The sequence below is a fragment of the Rattus norvegicus genome, chromosome 4 (assembly GCF_021556685.1).
Source record: "Rattus norvegicus strain SHRSP/BbbUtx chromosome 4, alternate assembly SHRSP_T2T, whole genome shotgun sequence".
NCBI classification, from domain to species: domain Eukaryota; kingdom Metazoa; phylum Chordata; class Mammalia; order Rodentia; family Muridae; genus Rattus; species Rattus norvegicus.
Window position 1 is genome coordinate 29,761,816 of NC_141537.1, and position 22,816 is coordinate 29,784,631.

Here is a 22,816-nt window from a genome sequence, read left to right on the forward strand (position 1 = left end):
ATGTTATTATCTCTAAAGAATATATCTTGGGCTAGCAAGAGGGCCCAGGGGTTCAAAGCACCTGTCATCTCACATAGACTTGATATCCTACCTAGAATCACAGGAAGAACCACAGTTCTTAGAACCATGGAGGAAGGTCAACACCCACTCCAAAAGGTGTCTTAGACACACATGCTGTAACACACATGTGGCCACACTTACATGCACACAACAATAACAATAACATTTTAATTAGAATATATATTGGTAGGATTTTGAACTCATCTAACACACAGGGTGTGATTAAACATGTCAGATATTATCAAATGATCAGAGAATAATACTCACTATATATTATGGTTGGAAATGGAAAAGTGAAATGACCAAGTTATTTAGCATGCAGTTTTGACAGTTTTGACTATTAGTTTTCTCAGCGTGCAGCTTAACAATGTATAGAGGAGTTTTGAACTTTTAAATTTAACAAACGTACATATTTCCTTTGTTTTTACTTTATGCGCACACAGGACAAATCATAGATTAGATAATGTAATAAGCTTATGAAAGTTTCCTTCTGACAGAATTTCGTCTAATGTGTCATGGTCGACCTGAGACAATGACCTGAGCTGACCCTTGGCCTCTGGCTCCACAGGACCGTCTGAAACATTTTAAGCTAACTTGGTACTAGCTTTGAGCACAATACTTGTGAAAGTTTTATTATTTGTCTGTAGCATTCCTTAGATGTACTGGGATCAGCTAAAGGAAATAAGTCAGTTTTAAATAAATGTTCCCGAACCATTTTGCTACTTTAATTGTCTACAGGATGTGTCTATTACCAGTATAGCATTTTGATATAAACATTAACTCTTAACTAATAGTTAATTTCTAAGCATTATGTAAATGTTCGACAAATGAGTAATTTCAGCTATTAGTCACCTAGCAGACAATAGAGGCCCTGATGTAAAAGCCCAAGGGCAGGGCCTGTTTATGAATATTTATGACGTCTAAAGAAATAGCAACCCATTTCTATAGCCTGGAAGTTGGTATTTAGGAGACTGCTTAGCTTTCTTGGAGACTGTCTGCTTCTCTCTACTCTAAATACTGTCTGTTTCGAACTTAGTGGAACTGGGTCCTAATTGAGTCACATACAAAACTTACCAGTTGGCGGTCTTCTGCCCACTCGTGAGGAGCAGATTAGCTATTGGATCTTTTTAATGACCGAGATGGCTTAAATGTCCCCCTGTACTCGGGTTTCATGTATTTAAAAATTGATAAGCACGAGAGACTGGAAATTAAGGTTCATGGAAGAAAGGAAAAGATTAACTGATACGGCCTCTAGTTGACAGACATAGAGATAGATGGTGGCATCTTATTATCGTGATGAAATTGAGTCTTCCCGTGTTCCATATGATGGATTTCCAATTCTGTGACATAATTACTCTGCTAGATGATTCTTCGCAAAATTACATTTACCATCTTTTCTTTGAAGCAACTGCAAATGACCAAGGTAATTTCGACCTCCCTGTTCTATTCCCCGAAGGATCTGAAATGCGATTGGTATAAAAACTAACTTCCGTTTTTCACTTCAGTAGAGATACTAATTAAAATAATGTGAAGTTTATGATGGTTGAGAACTTGCTGTCATTCTTCCGTAGTCCAGAGAACAAGCAGGTGTGTCACAGATAAACTAATGTGATGCCAAATTAAGTTTGCCTGATGCAGATGGCACCGAGCATACATTCCTAAATGAGACTTTCTAATACCCAGAGAGAAAACCAAATGACACCCGATTTTCTCCACACTCTTCATTAGAGTTCTCATTTAGCTAGTGATGATGCCCTCTGATGCACTGGCAGGATAGAGGTTTTCCTAATTCTGTACGTTAGGAAATATGAGCCTGTTCATGAATCTATTAAGTAGTGTTTTTTTTTTAATACTGCATCCCATTTGGATGCCTATCCAAGAATCTCTTAAACACTTTTGTCCTGTTTTTGACATACGATATAACATTCACTTCTAAAATGTTAAGGATTGAAGGTAACATCATAATAAAGTGACACATCAGTTCATATTGTATTAGACATGCTAGGGGCAGCTAAGAAGGGAATCTCGTGATTAACATGGGAGGCAGCTCTTCAGTGGGGTCATTTGCTGATATGCTTGTTAGCTAATGGAGCTGACAGAGGAATTAAGGCGAGATAATTAAATAGTACTGTCTTCCATGGCAGTGTTTTACAACTCAAATTTAAAGGCTGATAGAATATAACCACTAGAATCATTCTACATGTAATTGTAAGGCAGAAGCAAGCACCCAATTGGTAGTAACCTCTGGGAACAGGAGACACTTAGAACTCAGACTTAAGCTGGCTTATTCACCCTCCTTCTCTTTATACAACACCTTGCTTCTCTCTTTTGCACCACACATGTGTGTTTTATGTTTATCAAGACCAACAGGATGCCCATAAAGGAAATCAGCAAGTTCAGTAGTGTTGCATACTCTACTCAGACCTTTTCTGGTTGCCCTGGGTAAGCATGGCTTTTGTGTGACTAGCCAGCAACACCGGAAAACTCTATAAGCCATGGGCATTATGTCATCACTGTGAACATTTCTGTTACTTCACATACCTTTGTGGGGTTATTAAGAGAAATTCTGTGATCATGTATACTCAAACTCACTAATCTTTAATTATTACATTTATTTTGAAATTATTTTTTCTCCGTGATGCTGCTTTTTTTAATGAACATTCTCCAACATTTTTAGACTTGATTCATTATTTGTTAGTCTTTCAGTCTGTATCTTTGTCTCTATTTTTTTAACACAAATTTATACTAGCCTTCTCAAATTACATCAAAATAGTTTGTGTCAATATTTTTGTCTCTTAAGATGTTGTTATGGACACAAAAATCATAGCTATATAAATAATTGTCCATTTTCACTGTGTGAGAAAATAATTTCTGCTAAGTTTTTAAGTTCAGACTGATTAGGAATTTCATTAAACAGGGTTGGGGATTTGGCTCAGTGGTAGAGCGCTTGCCTAGCAAGCACAAGGCCTTGGGTTCGGTCCCCAGCTCCGAAAAAAAAAAAAAGAATAGGAATTTCATTACACAGAATCCTTGTCTTTTGGTCAGTTTCATGTTAACCTGACACAAGCTATAATTGTTGGGAAGAGGGACTCCCAATTGAGAAAATGCCCTCATAAGATTGGCCTACAGGCAAGTCTGTCCAACTCTTCAATTAGTGATTGATTAAGGACGGACTGTCCATCCCTCTGTGGGTGATGCACCCCCTAGGCGGTGCTCCTGGGTTGTCTGAGAAAGCAGGTGAGCAAACCACGAGTGGGCAAGTCAGTAAGTAGCATTTCTCCATGTTTCATGTTTCTGCTTTGAAATTCTTGTTCTGATGTTCTTCATGGCACATTTTGAGATGCAGCTGTTAACTGAAGTAAACCATTACCTCCCCAAGACACTTAAGGCCTTGCTGCTCAATGTAGGCATTAAAACCCTTACTAAAACCCATGAGTGCGCCATTTCATCAGACATAGCCTGGCAACTACTTGAAGCTTACATATTCTGTCAGATCTGCTTGTCTTGCAAACACATTTGACCCCATGGAAGCTCTCTAGATCAAATCTTGCAGCTTCATCCCGCTTACTCTGGTCACTGTTTTCCTTGGTGAAGGAAGGTGGGATAGAAGACAATCGACTTGACCAGCCCACCTTACAAATCAAATGACAGCAGTTATTCCCACAAAAGCTTGCTATATACCCAGAAGCCTCACTTTTAAGAATTATTCCTATGCAGAAAGCTATTGTCTTTAGGAGAAACTTATTAGTGTTTCAGCATCTTAGAGATACAAATTAATTTTTATTTTATTTAGAAAATCTGAAACACGCTATCTTATCTTTCTGAAGACATTATTGGAATATAACAAATAATTAGTAAAGTGGAGAACCCCAAAGTGGATAGTGGTATTTCTAGGAAGTATATGCCATGAACTACTCCCTGCCAAGGAGAATAAAATGTTGGGGCCAGAGATCTGCTCCTGACCGAGGTCTACGCATCCATCAGGTCATTACTCAAAGCCTCTCTCATTGGTATTTCAAATTATGGAAATTGAGCATGCCCAAACTGGGGTGTAAACCTTCAGGGAATGTGCTGATGTTTTTGGAAGAATATTTTCGGAAAGATTAAGTAGAATATTCTAAGAACAGCTGTACAAGGGCGACATCATGTACACTGCAGTAGAAGGAAGATGGCTCCAAATATAACCTACCTACATTTTACATGGTGCTGTCTGCTGCCATATTATTTATTTCTAGGAAGATTTTTAAATGGCATGAAAAAAAACATGGAGGCTTGAGAACCATGAGTCCATTATATGCTAATTGGAGCCTTTATGAAGTTGAATTTATTTAATAATAACACATTGATTATTTGGGTGTCTGACTATTAAGCTATGCTTCTAGTAGGCATCATAAATGCTGCTTGCTACGTCAGCAATAACGAGATATAGTGTAAGTCCTCAGGCATTGTGAGAACAGGTGACTTTGAGTACACTTTTTCAGACTCTTTTTATATTGAAGAGATTAAATAGTACATGTAACAGAACTTGGGGTGACCTCTGCACTGTATGTATTCTTTCATTTTTATTCTGTGGGTTCCACTGCCTGGCATTTACTACTTTTAATAACAAAGCCGATCCATTGTCTTTCTCTTGGCCTGTGTGGGTCACTCAGATGTGTCACTCAGATGTAACATCCGCCATCGTTTTGTGGAAGGCCAAGTGAGAGCTTACTCAGGTCGCGGTTTATGCAGCACCCGAGACAGTGGTGCACCTAGAAACTTACAGGAGAAAGTTCAGTCCTTGCCAGACTATGTGTAAAGAGAAATCCCCCACACCTGAGTTTCTCCATTGTTAGGAACTGTAGTGTTCTGTGGTCTGCAGGAGGACAGAGGAGGCTCAGCAGGAGGCAGAGTTCTCAGTGCTCCCACCCTGCCTGGCAGTTCATAGACTGCAGCCGCCATAAAGTGTGAACTGTGAGACACCTGCTTTTCTAATGGTTTCAGTGAAGAGTTGCCTTTCTCTCTGTCCTTCCTTTACTTCCCTTCCTTTCCTTCCTTTTTCTAAGAGCCTTCCCCTTCTTTTCCTTCCCTTCCTTCGCCCTGTCTCTCCTTCCTCCCTCCCTCCCTCCCTCCCTTCCTCCCTTCCTCCCTTCCTCCCTTCCTTCCTCCCTCCCTCCCTCCCTCCCTCCCTCCCTCCCTCCCTCCCTTCCTTCCTTCCTTCCCTTCCTTCCTTCCTTCCTTCCTTCCTTCCTTCCTTCCTTCCTTCCTTCCTTCCTTCCTTCCGTTTGATCAGGTCTCATTATCCAGCCCAGGCTGGCCTCCTGCCTCCATCAGTGTGCGAGGATTACAGCTGTGTGCCACCATCACACCCGGCTTCCATGAAGTCTGATCTTCATGTCTTGCCAACACTGTATTCATGAGAGTTTTTATATTCCCTTTTGTTTTCCTGAATATATGTTATATTGGTGGCCAGGGCCTCAAGTTTTCTCTTCAGACTTCAACTGTTTTATCACACAGTCATCTTGTTTTCTGTGTTCCCCTATACATTTTCAGGGCAGTGAATTTCTTGACTTGACCCCCCCCCCATGTCTTCATATAATGGCAGGGCAGTTCTGTTACATTTTGTTCTCGATAGATCCTCCTTCTCTTCAGGATACTGTGGTTTGAAGGTCTCAAGTGTCAGGGATCTGTTTGTGTAACTGTCAGCCTGTCGATGCACAATGGTATGTAGCAGTGTAGAGATTTGCTCTGCCTTGATATTATGTACCTTTGGGACTGTCCCAAAACTCTAAACTTTAGGGCTTTTGTCTATTTAAGGCTCGAACATGTAATCTCATCCTTCACTAACACTGGGTTTTAATCTTCTTCAGCCTGATATCATAGTTAACCTATTAGCACATGGATTATATATTCTCACTAATTACTGATGGTACTAGAAGAAACCCTTGGTACTGCTTAATCTACCCACTTCTGCTCTTCACTGTTTGAGAATCCCAAAGTCCTTCTAGGACTTCCTATCTGTGATCTTTTTATCTGTCCCTATCCAGATGTCTCTAAATTCATTAAGTAATCCCATTAGTGGCACAGAGTGACAACTGTGTATCCAGTTTATGATGGGGGTAAAGCAGCATGTGGGAGATGGGCTATATTCTCTATGTGAATGCTATGTTCAGAAACTACAGTAGGGACATAGAGGTGTGGTGGTTGATCTGGAGCACAGAGGGTGGGAAAGGGATGGGAAGGAGGTCAGGGAGGCACCAGGGACTAGGATACCGAGTTAGAGAGCAGCATGCCGGGGAATATGGTGTGAGCAAAATTTCTTAGAGCAGGGAAATATAGAACAGCAATGGCTGAGCACAGGGCTACAGCCAGAGTTCAGTTCAGTGGTTCAGAGGCTGTGTTATTATATGTTCGTGTGCTACCCTGCCAATTTGAGGACGTGACTTCTATCGCAACATGCCGCCGACAGGTGTTGACTCCTGTCTTCAGTTCCTACGCGATGCTGGTTGACTTTGTAATCAGTCTCAGTTTGCCTCCAACACTCACACTTAAATGCTGAGACTTCTTGGGAAACCACACTCATTTCTCTGTCACTGTTATGGAGATGATGGCAGAGTGTACTTTAACATTCCTATCAGGAGGGTCCTCTAGGGTCGTGTTCTATGATGCCTGGCTGAGCAGCTGGCATTTGCATAGTGTGATATTTCTATCAGGTCGGAAGCATCAACAGCCAAACCCTTGGTCTACACATACCAAGCAGTGCCTAGCATCTTGGACAAAGCCACATTTTTCTTAACAAAAGGTTTATTTCTAAAATTTAGTATATTCTTTCGATATGCGTGTGTCTCTTAAAGACTTTGAAACTCTTCGTGGTTTAATTTACCTACTCATCTTTCTTCCAAACTGGAGAAATAAGGAGTTTCATAGAAATCATAAGCCTTAAGTCGCAGGATAAAAAGGGGCTAGCAGTTAAGAGTAAAGCTGGTATACATCGACTGTATCCTCATACGAGTCAGGAGGAGGCAAATTCTGGAAAGACATTTGCTTTCTGGAATCTTTAAGCCAGAATTTCAATCTGTTCTGACTCAGAATATGACCATCGATTTCCTCTTGAAATAGTGAGACTAAGCCCTCTCCAGCCTGTGCATATTTGTCACGGGTAAAGATGGGACTTGACTGTACTGTCATTTCAAGACGGTACCTCAGTAGACACATGGGCTTGGATTCCATAGCTCTGGTTAGTTGGAAAATTCCGGGAATGCTAGCTCCCAAAGCCCTCAGGGATTGCAAATCCTTTCCACTTGAATATTTCAGAGTGGTTAGAACATCAGTCTTTTAGCTCATGTTGGATCTTCTCAGCACAGCCTTTTGTTACTAGATGGTTCTGTGAGAAGGTCGTTTTACATAAATGTAAAACAAATGCGTTTTATTTTTGTTTGGGGGGAAATTGATTGTTTAAATACTAGGTCAAGAGGAGTGACTTTGGCAAGGACCGTCTTCACAAGCAGAGCTTTGCAATGGCGAGTGAGTCTTCTTATCAAAATAGAAGGGTTCCCTCGGTATAGAAGTCCAAAGCAGAGACCACTAACCATTTCACGAATTATTTGTCACACCCAAAGTATTACTCCTGAATCCTTGCTGCCTCTGCTAACCTAGGCCAGCTCTGCTATTAATAAAGGCACACATCTCTCTTCAGGCAATAGCTAATCTCTGCAGCCTTATGTACAAAGGCAGCCTGGCCGAAATTTGCTATTAGTGTGACCATGTGATTTTTTTCTTCTGATTGTCTCAGATCATCTTCTGTTTCTGTTTTATAACACATATTAATGGTCGAATCTAGGGATAACATCCTCATGCCATTTCTATAGAACTAGATAAGAACACCTATGTAAAGTTTCCTATCTTTTGTAACATTATAGATGGCTTTGCTTGATTGGCCATCATCTTCGTCTAGAGAGACTAATACTCTAAACACCTCATCTTTTAAATCCTGTTATTTTTGGAATGGAACTCTGTGGCTGAGGTAGAGATCAACACTGCGGAGTCTTAGAAATTCTCAGACTCACTTCTTAAAGAGTTAGGGGTTTATATGCTAACATTGCATATTTTTGTTTAATGATTGGTAGGAAATTTAGTGATGGCTGACCTTTCTCACTAATATATTTGGCAGACTGTGTATCTGAAGTGGCATTTATTCGCATTTGGATTTTAACTCTCATCTCCCTCTGTTGTTTTTTTTTTTTTCAGTTGTTTTTATTTCAGTTGCTGCGAGGGCTGTCTTACATCCACCAGCGTTATATTTTGCACAGAGACCTGAAACCGCAGAACCTTCTCATCAGTGACACGGGGGAGTTGAAGCTGGCAGATTTCGGTAGGAAAGCAGTTAATTACCGGTCTATTTGTCACACTGTGAGAGCGCCGGGCAGATGGTAGCACTGCCTTTGTTTAGATGCAGTGTTTCTCCCACCACCGATCATGGTACATTCTTTCTTTCTGGAATGAAGAAATTATTTCTGTCTTTTGAAAAAATGATGGTGTTAAACATAGTGGCTGGTAGATTTTTTTTTAATGTGTAGACTGCTTACTAGTCTTCCCGACATGATAACAAGATCCTCACACATGACACTGAACAAGGTGTCAGTAGAGTTTTGAACATAAAAGGTACTGAAGAAGGTCCTTCTTCCTTATCTTAGTTTTTATTATAAAAAATAATCAAAAGTAAGAAGACCATACAGTGCACCATACAACTTCAAGAAGCCTAAACGTTTTATTGACCTTGAAGAGCCGTGAGGTAAAATCTTGGTGCCATTTTTGGGCATTCTGGGATGGACAGCGTTCAAAATTGTGTGTAAGCCTAAGGATTGTAATTACGTGGGAATCTTAGAATAGTGTAACTTTACCGGAAGTGACTGTTATTTTGGATGTTGCTCATAGCGATGTATATGGGAATGGCTGTTTAAACTTTAAGCCCTAGAGCAGGCCTTTTATAAGTCGTTCAATCTGGTGATTGGCCTTCAACAGCTTTGCTCATCCACATGAAGCAAAATCAACGGCTCTCCTGATGTCACTAGAGCTGTGGCTCACTGGGTTCCCAGCTCTTAGAGTGACACTTGCTGTCAGTGTGATGTGTTGACACTTCACAGCCTCAATTATTTTTTACACATATCCAGATTAGAAATTTGTTCCATTAGGAAGAGAATGAAAATATTACCCTTGGGATGTAGAGCTGCCTGAGGTTGAGACGACCTTTTGAGGGAAATAATGATTTTTCCCATTCCAAAAAAAAAAAGAGGGAAGGAAATGGCTGTTGTTTTCGAGGTCAGGTACTACTGGACACATGTCCTCTGCTGGGTCTAATGTGTTCCTTTCTTCCAAAGAGAAAATAAATCGAAAGTTAGCATGGTCAGTGCTGTACTCTTACAAAACACTTTTCTTTGTCAGCCTCTTTGATGCAGATGATGAAACTCTGCGTGCATTTGCCTGCATGTATTGTTTCTTGTCAGTCTCGGCCTCAAGATTGTATGAGGCAGCGAAATAGAAAGCCTGTTTCAATGCAGAGGATAAATAATGCGACTGGGGGAGTGGAAGAGAGAAAAACTTGTAGTTCCTGAAATTTACGGCATGAGCCGTGCAGCAGACCTTTCACAGTTGGTTACTGCCAATAACTTTAAAAGAATTTACAACGATATTTTTTTAAGTCATGGCTTGCTAGTATAAAATATTCGTTGAAATGTACGATTGTGTTGAACATTTAACAGAATTGAGCCTGTTTCTTAAATTTTGTGTTGGGTATGTTAATAAGTATCTTATAAAAATTGTTTGTCTGCATAGCTAAGGATACAGTAGAAGTGTGTGAATGTGCTTGGCAGTTGGTTTTATGTCTTAAAATGTTATTTTTATTATTAGAGCAGGGTGATTTCATCTTAAAAGACTTTCTTAAGTCTTTTGGTTGCCCAGTGCCAATCAGTCCTGAGGACATACGTGCACAACTAGCATCCTATGGACTCAACAGGCTGTATTTGCAGGTTATAAATGAAACACGAGCATTTATTATCAGATCAGGAACACAGTGAGATAGAAGTCTTAACACAATACTGTGATGGTATTCTTAACGTAAATAACTTAGGAGTACGAGTAGCTCAGAAGTAATATGTTATCATTTTGTGTGTTTTCTGGGTCTTTTTATATGACTTGTTTCTCTTACCCATTACAAATGCCCTAAAAGATACAAACTTTTTTGTATGTATTTGTCTCATAAGGATATATCCTTAATGTTTATTCATGTAAAGAAGCGTGACAAAATCATGTGTATTTTCTGGCATTTTTCCATTATTGGCTGAAATATCATTTCTTTTCAAGCCTTTATAAAAGATGTTTTAGTTTTTCTAATTAACAACAACTATGCACATTTCTGTCTTTCACTCTTTGTAGTGAAAGCAAGAATTTTTAGACAGGCAGAGGTGTTTTAAACCATTGATTCTTCACGTCAGACTGGTATGTCCACGATGGCCCTGTACCTCCAGTGTCATGGTGTGTTGTCTAGCCAAGAATGTGCAGTGGGCACACATCCCATGCATAGGGTATAATGTGTGACACTCATTTGCTAAGTGACAATTTTCCCCAATTAATTGTGCATTATTTTGTCTTTGAGTTTACGACATTAAATTAACCGTGATTTATTGCATTTGGACACAAGTATGGGTGAGAAGAAGGGAATGCACGGAAAAGTGCAATGAAGCCAAATTGTCAAGGGGGAATGGTTCCAGGCAGCAGAGCAGTTAGTCACAGGGGCTTCACTCAGAGTTTGTCATTGAAGAGCTTTGGAAACCATTTCCTTGCCTTTCCTTTCTCTTTTATGGTAACAAGGGCATAAATGTCCAAATAAAGGAGACAAATGTGATCCAGTATCCTCTGTACTGTAAATGCTACCTCCTTATTAGAAAAAAAAAGAAGCATACCAGAGGATAAAATAACATATCAGATTTATTCTGCATAGTCTATTCAAAGTCATCATTTCTTGTTTCATCACAAATAAGCTTATAGCAGGCATTGCAACTTTTTGAGAGAAGTGTAAAGCTTAGAGTAAATTAGGTCTTAGGAAGCTTGGTCTAATAGGTGTCTGGTCACATTGCTGGTCCATCAGCCACTTAAGTGTCTGGTCACAATGGTGTTCTATCAGATAGTTGATCCAGAGCCTTTTATCTCATTTGGCCAAGTGTCTTTATTTTTAGAGACACAGGCATTTACCTTTCAGTCATCTAATTCCTTAATAAATTCTTGGTAATTCTATGTATGCCATACATAGATGTGTGTTTAAATACGATAAATATGATACTCTTACTATGTATACAGATCATACCAATAAAATACTTCTCAGAATTTAGAACATTTTTTTTCATTTCAGTAATTTAATAGTGATGGGTGGATTTGATTCTAATACTTGGGTGATTTTCGTTCTTGGGTGAGGTGAAACAGACATCGCTGTATTTATAGATCTTTTACCTCCGAACAGAACTCCGTTCTAAACTCCAGGTCATTGAAAAGCTCTAACCATTTTCAGTAAGGCAAGTCCTGCTTACCACTCACTGAGCGTTATTTCCTACGTACATTTAGAGTAGATGAATTGGAGTGGTTTATCACCGTGAGCTTCCTGTTTCAGAGCTTTATTACACTTTTTTTTTTTTTTTTGGAGCTGGGGACCGAACCCAGGGCCTTGCACTTCCTAGGTAAGCGCTCTACCACTGACCAAAATCCCCAGCCCCTTTATTACACTTCTATGTGCTAAATTGTGTGCCACATTTGGACTCGTTTCCATTTGTCCTCACATTATCTATGGGGAATATATTCAAATCCATTATGCAGCTGGTGTCCTCACTACCTTGGTACACTGTGGAGCAACCAAATTCCAAACTTGTTTCCTCATCCTTTGATTGGCCTTTCTCCTCTCCCGGGGACACTCTGTTTCCTGCTTTGCAGGTGGCTGTCTGTTTCTGTTTGCTTGTTTGTTTTTTACTTTATTTATTTATACAGAGATAGTTCCTGTGACCCTTCCCAGAATAGGGACATTCCCAGTGCTGTCATCACCAACTTCAGTCCCATTTCTAATGCTTCAAAGGTATTTTAGTCACTCTCTTTTTGTTTCAGCTACATTCCATACTCTCTATTGTCTGTGCTATGCACACAACCCTACAACAGATACTTGATGAAAAGTATTGAAAATAAATATTGGTTGGATGGTTAAAAATATGCATGGCAAAGTGAGTGATCATCTAAAGATTGAACTCAGTTGAGTTTACCAATAGTTTGATTAGCTTTGGAAAGCTAGCTATTTAAAGAACAACCTTCTCTTTATCAGAGTTGTCCTAGATTTTGATAGTCAAGACTACAGATGGAATTGATGGGTTGGGGTAGTGTGGCGTCTCAGGCTTGGTTTGAATCTCTCACACTTCATACAGTGCTTGATATTCACAAGGTTTGGAACTTCAGGTTGCAGAAATAAAAACATCACTGAGCAAATTTAGCTATTAGACTGCACGCAGTTGTCTACTTGAACTGTTACCAACTGCAAAATCTATCAGACATTGAATTAAGGGGTTGTTATGAATTTAACTCGTTTGTTTATTTTTTCAAGAAGTTATTTTTGTTTTCTAAAGTATATGCTTGAGTGTAATAAAAGAACACAGAAGGAATTCAGTCCAAGGTCCTTCTAGTATTCATGGTTTGTGCTGAACACTTTTGTGCTTATTAATAACTATTCTCTAATGACTAGGGTCTTACTGGTAAGGAAAAATCTGTTCACTAAATCTCAATCAGTGCTGTGTCATTCATCCCAGGAATATAATTTTTTTTCATTTTTAGATTATTATAATTACATCATTCCCCTGTCCCTTCCCTCTGTCAGCCCATTCTTTATGTCCCCTCCACAAACAGTCATTGATATGTGTGGCCCATTTTCTTTCATTTTTGTCACATACGTGTGTGTGTGTGTGTGTGTGTGTGTGTGTGTGTGTGCGTGCGTGCGTGCACGCTACTCTCTATATGCATAAATACATGTTCGCTTCATATAATGTCATTTGCATGTATGTGTCTTCAGTAGTTTGATATTCAAACATGTGAATTAAGTTGTACTCTTGTGCTGCATTGAGCACATTAAAAGAAAAGAATTGAAGAACACAGAGAAAACCCATGAATTTATCAGGACTTAATATTCTATTTAATAGTGAAAGAATTCAGAATAGGGTCTAGGAAGATGGCTCAGCGGTCAAAAGCACTGACTGCTCTCCTAGAGGTTCCGAGTTCATTTCCTAGCAACCACATGGTGGCTCACAACCATCTGTAATAGGACCTGATGCCCTCTTCTGCTGTGTCTGAGGAGAGCAACAATGTGCTCATATACATAAAACAAACAAACAAACAAACAAAGAGCTGCAAGTAATTTCCATCTAAATTAGATTAAAGTGGACTATAGATTTACAGCATGTGCAGTTTTTGCTTGATGACATGGGAGTCATCCAGATTGCTTCTTCTATTGTTAAAAGCCAGCCTAACTACACTGAAGGATAGTAAAGTTTATCCTGGGGGTGGGAGGAGGCACACCAAGAAGTCTCTAGTAAACATTTGAAGTCATAGTCACTGGAGGAAAATAATTAAATAGCTCTGTGGTTTTAATGTGCTGTCTTCCCATCATAGGTCTTGAACGTCACATTCCTCAAGTCAGTAATTCTCTCCAAGATTTTAGGGAACTTTTGTAAATCAATTTTAAGCTAATTTAAGGGACACTCTAGAAATGTATCTTTGTAGAGTAGGATATGTTAAGTGCATGCTTGATTGTTTTATGCTTCTCAGAATTCACATCCAAAATAGTAGAGCATGAAAGAAAATAAATAAATATTTAGATGCTAAGTAGGGTCCATTCAGTGGGCTTGATAGATGTGAAGTCTCTCGATGCAAGTCTTTTCCCAAAGGTACAGATGTTCAACTATCGTATATCATTCACAAGGGAAACTCATCATTAGAGCTATAACAATAAATTAAAGGTTGAACCTCACCAATTTGTTATGGCCCGCAGGGTTCCGTTTTACTACATCTTTCTTGTAGTGCAAAGTTTGTAATAATAAATGGCTTTATTACCGAATGAAGAATCACTCCACTTTCACAAGGCCCTTGGACCATTAAACACATAATTTTAATGCAAAGTTTAGGCAGTTGCTTTTATTTAGCTCTGCAAACAGACAATCTATTTAGAATTAGATGCTCCATGCTGGAATGTGGAGAGGGTCATGGGCACAGCCTTGTGCTTTCTATCTGGCACTAAAGTCGTGCGTTTAAGTGGTGAGCTCATATTGACACATTAATATCACTCGTGGTGGGTAGAGACACGTATCCACCCTTCCAATATTGTCAGTGGTTTCACTGGGGAAATCTATCCCTGAAAGGAACCAGCAGATAGTGTCGGATATGGGAACTGCGCTTAGAGCAGGCTTGACGTAATAGAGTGGATTATTGAGGTGAACTGGGTCAAAGGGCTAGCTCCCCTCAGAGTTCTGTAAATGAAAGAGCAGAAAAAGCAGGAGGATTCTAGGATTGTGTGATTATGACAGTTTATTCATAGTTAACATTAAACTTACAACCAAATATCATAAAAAGCACTCCAGTTACAAGAAAGCTGTAAGCCAAATGTGGCATGTAAGTGGAGAGCATGGCGTGTGGTGTTTTTTATTTTGTCAACTAGTCGTTGGTATGCTCAAATCATTAGGATTTCTTTGCTTTGTCCTGATTTTCAAAATAGAGGCACCAAATCTCTGAGAGGAAATCAATTATAAATCTGTAAGAGAAAGGGGAAAAATCGCATACACAGGTTCATAATTTTTAATGTAGATATTTTTCTCTGTGGCATTTATACCCAGGGTCTAATGCAAATCAAATTTTGCCACTGGATTATTCCCCTAAAGCTTCTCTGCCCTTTGATGGATATTTAGAGGGTGTCTAGTTCAGATCCTTTATGGAAAAATAAATGCCTAGTATCTTAGCAATGGGAAATAAATTTATCAGTGTTACATTTAAATCAAGAAGTGATGCCGTAAGCTCAAGTTGAACAGTGAGCTCCCTGTTGAGAAATGGGACCCGGCATGCTAGGTGTTTGCATTTCTCACATCAGACCTACAGGAGATCCTACTGCCTCAGTAATATTTGAATTAACTCTTGATTTATATTCATGGGGTGAATTAAAGCACTGAGAAGCCCTGTGGGCAGCAAAAGGCTGAGTTTTCTTTAGTGGCGTTCCTGTCACAGTTCAGCAGCACTGGGATCGCGCTGAAGAAATGCCAGTGCTGCCTCCTGTTTCTGATTAGCTCTCCCTTCTGCGGCATCGGTCTCCTGTTCAAGCTCAACACTTTCAGCACCCACTTTGTGCTATTTCTGCACCCCAGTAAACAATTTACCAACACCCTAGATATCTGCCGTGTTTCTGAAGACTTAATTCACTCTGACACTAAGCCCACAATCACTACAGATTAAAAGCTGAGCGTCACATGACTGCACACCCTTCAAACACCAATCACAAACCCCTAGGGTCTAACCAGATCTCTATTAATAGGGGTTTCCACAACTTCCTACTTCAGTTAAATACTTCACCATAATGTCTCACACACAAAAACTGAACGCACTTAGATTCTCTAGTTTACTGTAAAAGGTGCAGTCTGGAAACAGCCAACCAAAAGGATTGCAAAAGGAGCAGGGGAGCACACACATGTTCGGAGGAAGGGAGTGTAGCGCTCTCAAACATTCTCATGTTCTCTAGCATGCTGTCCGCAGCACAGCAGCGTTTTACCAACACTGAAGCTCTCTGCAGTCAGTTAACCAGGGGTCCATCATCAGTCTTGGCCTCAAATGTAAGAATGACAGTCCTAGAACAGATTTGGGGTTTCTTACAAAGCCTTGTGCCAAGAACTGGAGACTTAAGAACAGTGTTATTATCATTAAACATGGCTTCATCTTCTCTCTCAGGAAATTTTCAGAGTACATTAGGGACTTTAATAAGACAAACGGTTTAACACTTCTTCATATATCATAATGCCAGGTACTGGTTAGAGATAACCATGCACACCTTTAGGCAAGGTGCAGCACAAGTAAGTGGAAGCGAGTGACAGGACAGGGAAGGGTTTACACAGACACAAGCACACTCATATGAAAAGGCAAGATGAAATAAAGGCTCTCCAAATATCGATTCTGGAGACGGACACCATGGTTTGAACCCTCTGTTGTTTGTTAAGTGGTATCATTGGGCGGATTACTTAAAATGTGTGAGCTTCACAAAGTTGTTACAAGAATTTAAAAATCTGGTGTCCATAATTCGTCACATAACGTTTTCTGGGTTAAAAATCTAAATTTCATGTAAATTAGTAGCCTATTCTTAATTAAATTGATATTTCATTCAATGTGGTATTTTTTCTGATCATTGTTTCCAAATCAATTTTTCCTATTTTCTCTTTTTCATATAGTATTTGTTGCATCTCTGCCTAGAGTGTTATACTGTTTGTTTGTTTTTAGTTTGTTTTGTTTCTGCTCTATGTGAAATGATGTAATAGAGGTATTTCATTCTTCACCGATCTTTACTGAGTTCTCAAAGCTTGGTAATGTTAGAGTCATTGGTTAGTTCAGCAGGTTTGCAGCTTGGAAGAGACATGGCTACACAAAGCAGACGCACTTCCTTCTTGCTCTCGCTCTATGACCGTTATCCAGTCTTGGCATCACTCTGAATACCGGTCGCCATGTTTTACAAAGATGCCCCTGAGGGCTAATGAACATTGCCCAAAATGGTTGCATTTTTATATCATTATCTTCCATATAGTGGGAAGAGAGAGAGAGAGAGAGAGAGAGAGAGAGAGAGAGAGAGAGAGAGGCAGAGACAGAGAGAGACAGAGAGAGACACAGAGAAAGAGACAGAGAGACAGAGACAAAGACAGAGAGACACAGAAAGAGACAGAGAGACACAGAGAGAGACACAGAGATACAGAGAGAGACAGAGAGACAGAGAGACACAGAGAGAGACACAGAGATACAGAGAGACACAGAGAGAGACAGAGAGACAGAGAGACACAGAGAGAGACACAGAGAGAGACAGAGAGACAGAGAGACACAGAGAGAGACACAGAGAGACAGAGACAGAAATAGAGACAGAGACAGATATTTTTATTGACAATATCTAGAAACTATTTTTAAATGTAATTACTTGGCAAGGGAAGTTTTATTGTTATTTTTTTAAAAAAGCTTGCATGATGATTTTGTTTGTACTTCATATTTAAAAATAACTTCCCACCATGATTTTTCACTCTAGCTTTTCTAACATAAAACATACTAATAATAGCAAAAGGGAGTGGTTCTGTGGTGACGTGTTTATGACAGATTTGTATCTCTGTGTTGTGCTTTCAGAATAGAGTTTCACTGCATGCTAATCCCTTTAACAGGCAGAACATCTTTGCTAAACAAGGAGCTACTTGGCCATTACATATTTATCTCTCATAGACAATGTGGGAACCCATCCTGAGGAGCAGTTTATGAACTGAGGAAATTCCATAGACCATGAGGAAAATTTGTTCCAAAAAATATCATTATACAGTCAGATCTTCAAGATGTATACAATTTTACCTTCCTATCTGCTGGTTTTACATCTGATGATTCAATCATTCATGGATGAAAACTGTTAGGAATTTTTATAATAATAAAGAAATTTAATTTGAAGCAATCCTTTAATACACATATACTTTTGTCATGTATCCAGGAGGAAATTAAGTTTCCATACCAATGAGATTAATACAATTTATTTTTATTTTTATTTTTTATTTTTCTTTTTTTTCGGAGCTGGGGACCGAACCCAGGGTCTTGTGCTTGCTAGGCAAGCGCTCTACCTCTGAGCTAAATCCCCAACCCCTACAGTTTATTTTTAAATGAAGGATTTCATCTTAGCTGAATATTAGGTACTGCAGGATAGAGAATATCCTGATTTTTTCAGGGATGATCCGAATTTTATTTTTGTAGTCATCAGTGCTGGGAACACAGTGTCACATACATGTAGAGTCTGAAATGACAGAAATATGTTTACTGATATTTCAGGAGCTGATGGAAATGGTGTGATGATCCATAGTCAGAACTCATCAATGTTTTTCTTTAACGAAACTCAAGTGAAAACTCAAATAACTACTCTTCCCTTTAAGCATTTGAACACAATACAATCTAGAGAAATGCTGCTTCAATGTTTACATTGTAAGCATTGATTGTAGGAGAATATTAGGATGTTGGCTTTTTGTAATTAAACCATTGTATTTTTGTAAGAACAGAAATGGAATTATTTTTGTTGAAAACAGATTTTACTCATAAAATAGATTCTGATTATAGTTCCCTCTCCTTCCTCTCTCAGATCTTCCCATTTTCCCTCTCACCCAAAATGGTACCCTCTATTTTGGTCTCTCTCCCATCCATCCCTCTCTCTCAGAAGAAAAGGAGCAAAGAAAAAAGTCACAAGAAGTACATATCGTTGTAGAGACACATACATTCATTTACACAGAAATCTCATAAAAACACAAAACTGAAAACCATAATATATAGACAAATTCCTAGACATTGCATTATGAAACACCCCCCCAAATCTCTTCAAAATTACCATTGAGTTTCTTTGTGTTGGCCATCTACTATTGGCCATGGAGCCTTTCCTTAATTGTGGTTCATATGCCTGTTGGAACATCATTGGGGGAAAAAAACACTAATTTTTCCCTTGTGAGGGATTACCAAATGGAGATACACCCCAGGTTAGTGATGATGGCTTGTGTCTACTTTCCCTCTTAACCACCTGGATTCCACTTGGCCTAGAGCTGTGCAGGCCCTGGGTACACTGACACTGTCTCTGTGAGCTCAGATGTGTATCAGTTTTGATGATTCTAGAAAACCCTGGTTTCCTTGTTGTCTTTTTTCCCACTGGCTCTGAGAATCTTTTTGCCCCCTGTTCTGCAATTCCCTGAACTGTGATAGAAAACATTTGGTGAAGGCATCCCATTCGCCACTGGGTTTTGCAAGGTTTCTTAATCTGCACATTGTTCTTGTGGGGTTCTGTGTTCGTTTCTGTCTATTGCAGGAAGAAGCTTATCGAGGGGCTAAGCAAGACACTAGTTTATGGGTATAGCAGAGTGTCAACAGAAGTCACTCTATTTCTATGTTCCTTCAGCAGAACACAATCATTGGTTTTACCCTGGCCTGTCTAATCTGAGGTTCCTGGCCACTCAAGCAGTATAGAGAATGGGTTCCATCTCATGGTGTGGTCCTTAAACTCAATCAGATATTGATTAGTCCCACAATCTTTGTACCTATATTGTACTGGGGCCTTGCATGTAAGTCGCCATTGTAGATTGAGTGGCTCATAGCTGGGTAGATGTGTGCCTTTCTCCTTCAGAGTGCACAGAGTGCCTTCTCGCACCACGAACACTACTGGTCTATAGAGGCTCCAGGCAGGCACCAGTTCGTTTTCTCCATACTCAGTGAGTTACATAGGCCTTATCTTGAGCAGGAAGGCCTTGCCAGCACTTTATGGAGAGCAGCCAATAGTTTTGCCAATAGCCTTGGGTTGTCCATGGGGAGACTTTGATCACAAACTCGACTAGATATGACCCATTCTGATACCAGAGGTTTCATTTGGTGGTGACAGATATCTAATTAGGGTACTGTCTTCCCCCATTACTTGGTCATTTTATTCATATTCCTTCCATATATATTTATTTCATAAGATGCCTCTACTGTATTAGGCTTCAAAAATCAAACTTATGACAGACATGGATACGCACATAAGTAATCTCAGAACTTTGATGCCTGATGACCGAGCATTGCTAAGAGTTCCTGACCAGGCTTAGTTACGAAGTGAAACCTTGCCTGTCTCAATAAATAAATGGATAGATAGATAGATAGATAGATAGATAGATAGATAGATAGATAGGATTTACTATGTACAGTTTTCTTTTGTTACCATTCTGTAATGTATATTGTATTAGGTGTTATAAGTAATCTAGAGCTTGTTTCAATTATGGAGAAGAACGTATGAGGATTATACACAAATAATTGGACATTTTTTATATGAGACACAGAGCATGCTCAGATTTTGATCTGTGGGAATTCTAGAAAACTACTCTGGGGATATGTGAGAATGCTAAAGAATTTTTGTTTTGGTTCTTGTTTTTAAATGGGGGAGCCATTTAGCAGCACACCACCTCATACTCAGTGTTTGTGATGTGTTAGAATAAATCTTGCTGCAGCCCACGGCTCTCATACAGTAGATGTGGGTAATGGCATGTGGATTTCTAATCATCTTTAGTGGTTTGCTGCTCAGTAAAACAGTGAAATAAGTTTGCCCCAAAACAAGGTAAAGATCTTTCTAACCTGTTTTTTAGAACGTTTTAGGAAAGTTCTGTTTCTTAATTAAATCTAATTTTGAATGTGTATTGGATCAGTCTTTTAAACCTCTAGAATAAAGATAGGTAATTAGAAACATTCATAATTAAGAAAGGCACGTGCCATCATTTAAAAAAAAAGTAGATGAAATGTCAAAGTTAATGATTTGAAATAGTGGTTTATTATGGATTCTTTGAAAATGTATAAACCAAGTCTTCTGGTCATGTATACTTCCTTGTAGTAAAAATATCAATGTCCTGCAGATTTTCCGCCCCGTATGCACAGCGAGCTGTGTCCCTTCAACTGTGCGCCTTGTTTTTTTGACCTAATGTATGAATGGCATGCTTGTGGTCTGCACTGGCTGTGGACATCTGTGCTGTGCAGTTGGAAGAAAGAATGTGTGCCTTGCTTGGTATGTGATGAACAAGTCGGGCTGGACTGGCAGTGTGGTTTCTTCCGAATATTGACTTCAGCATTGGAAGCGTTGTCATTGTTGAATCAGAAAGGCATTTATTTGATCTACAGCTGTTGACACTGGCTTGCTTTTAGGACAGAACAGTGACTCTCCTTCAGTTCAGTTCTCTCTAACAGCAGTGATGACACTCATTAGTTAATTCTCTGTGAAGAAAACAGTACTCTTCTAATTATTCTGTTTCTAATGTGACAACCTTAATATATGCTTGTCAATAGTAACTCCATTTGGGCATCAAAGTGAACAATATTTTAACTGAGCATTTCTGCTGAGTCTGCAGGCTAGAAGATAATTCATCTCAAAATAATCTTCCTTGATCACTTTATTGCTTTAATATATTTCAAGTAACATGAACAACTTTCAAATCCTGCCAAGTGGCCTTATGATCAATGTTCTTATGATTATAAAGTTACAGCTAAGCGAATTTTGTACTCAACTTATCACTTTATCTATCCTTTGAATAGCTGTCAACGTGGGGTCTTCCATATTAACATTAAGCTACCAATTTGAATTTGAATGAGTGACTTCAAAATTCAGTTATAGAATCAATATTCTTAGAACTGTACCTAAATACAGAAATTTTGATGCAAACTTGAAAGTTTGGAATCACCAAAAAAGGACAGAAAAAATGTATAATGTTTTTAATTTGCTTCTTAGGGCTGATAGATTTTTTGTATCATCATCACCATCATCATCATCAATAACAACAACATCATCAACATCATTGTCATCTTTTTATATAGTCCAGTCATTATCCCCTCCCGGTCCACCCTCTGAAAGTTCCTTATCCTATTATTCCTCCTACCCCTGTCGACAAGAGGATGTCTCCACCTCCGACCCCGCCCCTTAACCCTTCAGCTGTAAAGGTTTATCAAGACATCGTAGCCTATTTAATCTATGAAGAGTCATTTTTTAATTGAACACACTAATATTGAAGGCAATAAGGTACTTACATTTACTCTGATTTGAATGTTCCGGTTGTTTTCATCTTTTGTTTTGTTTTTGACAAAGACAGAATGAGGAGTATTACTCTTTCCTCTTCTTTGTAGATATAAATTGTTTTGTTGAAAAAACTTCAGGTACATAATTTATTTTACTATCAAAATCATTGGTGCTGGAGAGATGGCTCGGTGACTAAGAGCACTGGCTGCTCTTCCAGACGACCTGGGTTCAATTCCCAGGACCCATATGGCAACTCAGATCTGTCTGTAACTCCCGTTCCTGGGGATCCAACACCCTCATACACACATCCATGGCAAAATACCAGTGAGAGTAAAAATTTAATTAATTAATTACAAAATCATGCGTGATACCAAAAAGATATAAGACCAGAAATGACTGCAGCAATACTTTAAATGAACCTTTTTCCCCTCCTTGTATGACTTGGAGGAGTGAGACAATCTTTCCAGTATTTGGATGGCTATTATTTCCTTTGATTACTTCCGATATCTGCGTCTCTTAAACTTACAGTCAAAATCTAAACTGTTATCTCTCAAACTGGTATACACAATAGCAAAAAGTAATTGTAGAAAAGGAGATGTAGCCAAGTTGATACAGTGCTTGACAGAGTGTGTGTGAAGCACTGCTTTTAACCCCCAGCATTGTATAAAGCAGGCATGGCGGTTGACACCTATATTCCAAGTGGACACAAGCGATTCAGAAGTTCAAGATCATCCTGTTCTACATAGTCAGTTTGAGGCCAACCTCTGATACACGAAATCGCCACAGAGTGCGCGCGCGCGCACACACACACACACACACACACACACACACACACACACACACACATACACACACACACTTAAAAATAAAAAAAAATGTTACCTTGGTCACATGTACTTAAGTAGTAAGTTACGTGGGTGTATTCCCAATCCC

At 39.2% G+C, this 22,816-nt stretch overlaps 1 protein-coding gene across 9 annotated transcripts in view; it reads left to right on the forward strand.

Moving 5' to 3' along the window:
* The window catches only part of Cdk14 (cyclin-dependent kinase 14), a 582,117-nt gene that overhangs the window by 284,555 nt on the left and 274,746 nt on the right, over window positions 1–22,816 (forward strand). For all 9 annotated transcript variants that reach the window (XM_087657963.1, XM_087657960.1, NM_001395582.1 and 6 more), the window contains 1 exon segment: window positions 8,287–8,410. In XM_087657963.1, coding sequence (XP_087514089.1) covers window positions 8,287–8,410 — 124 coding nt within the window.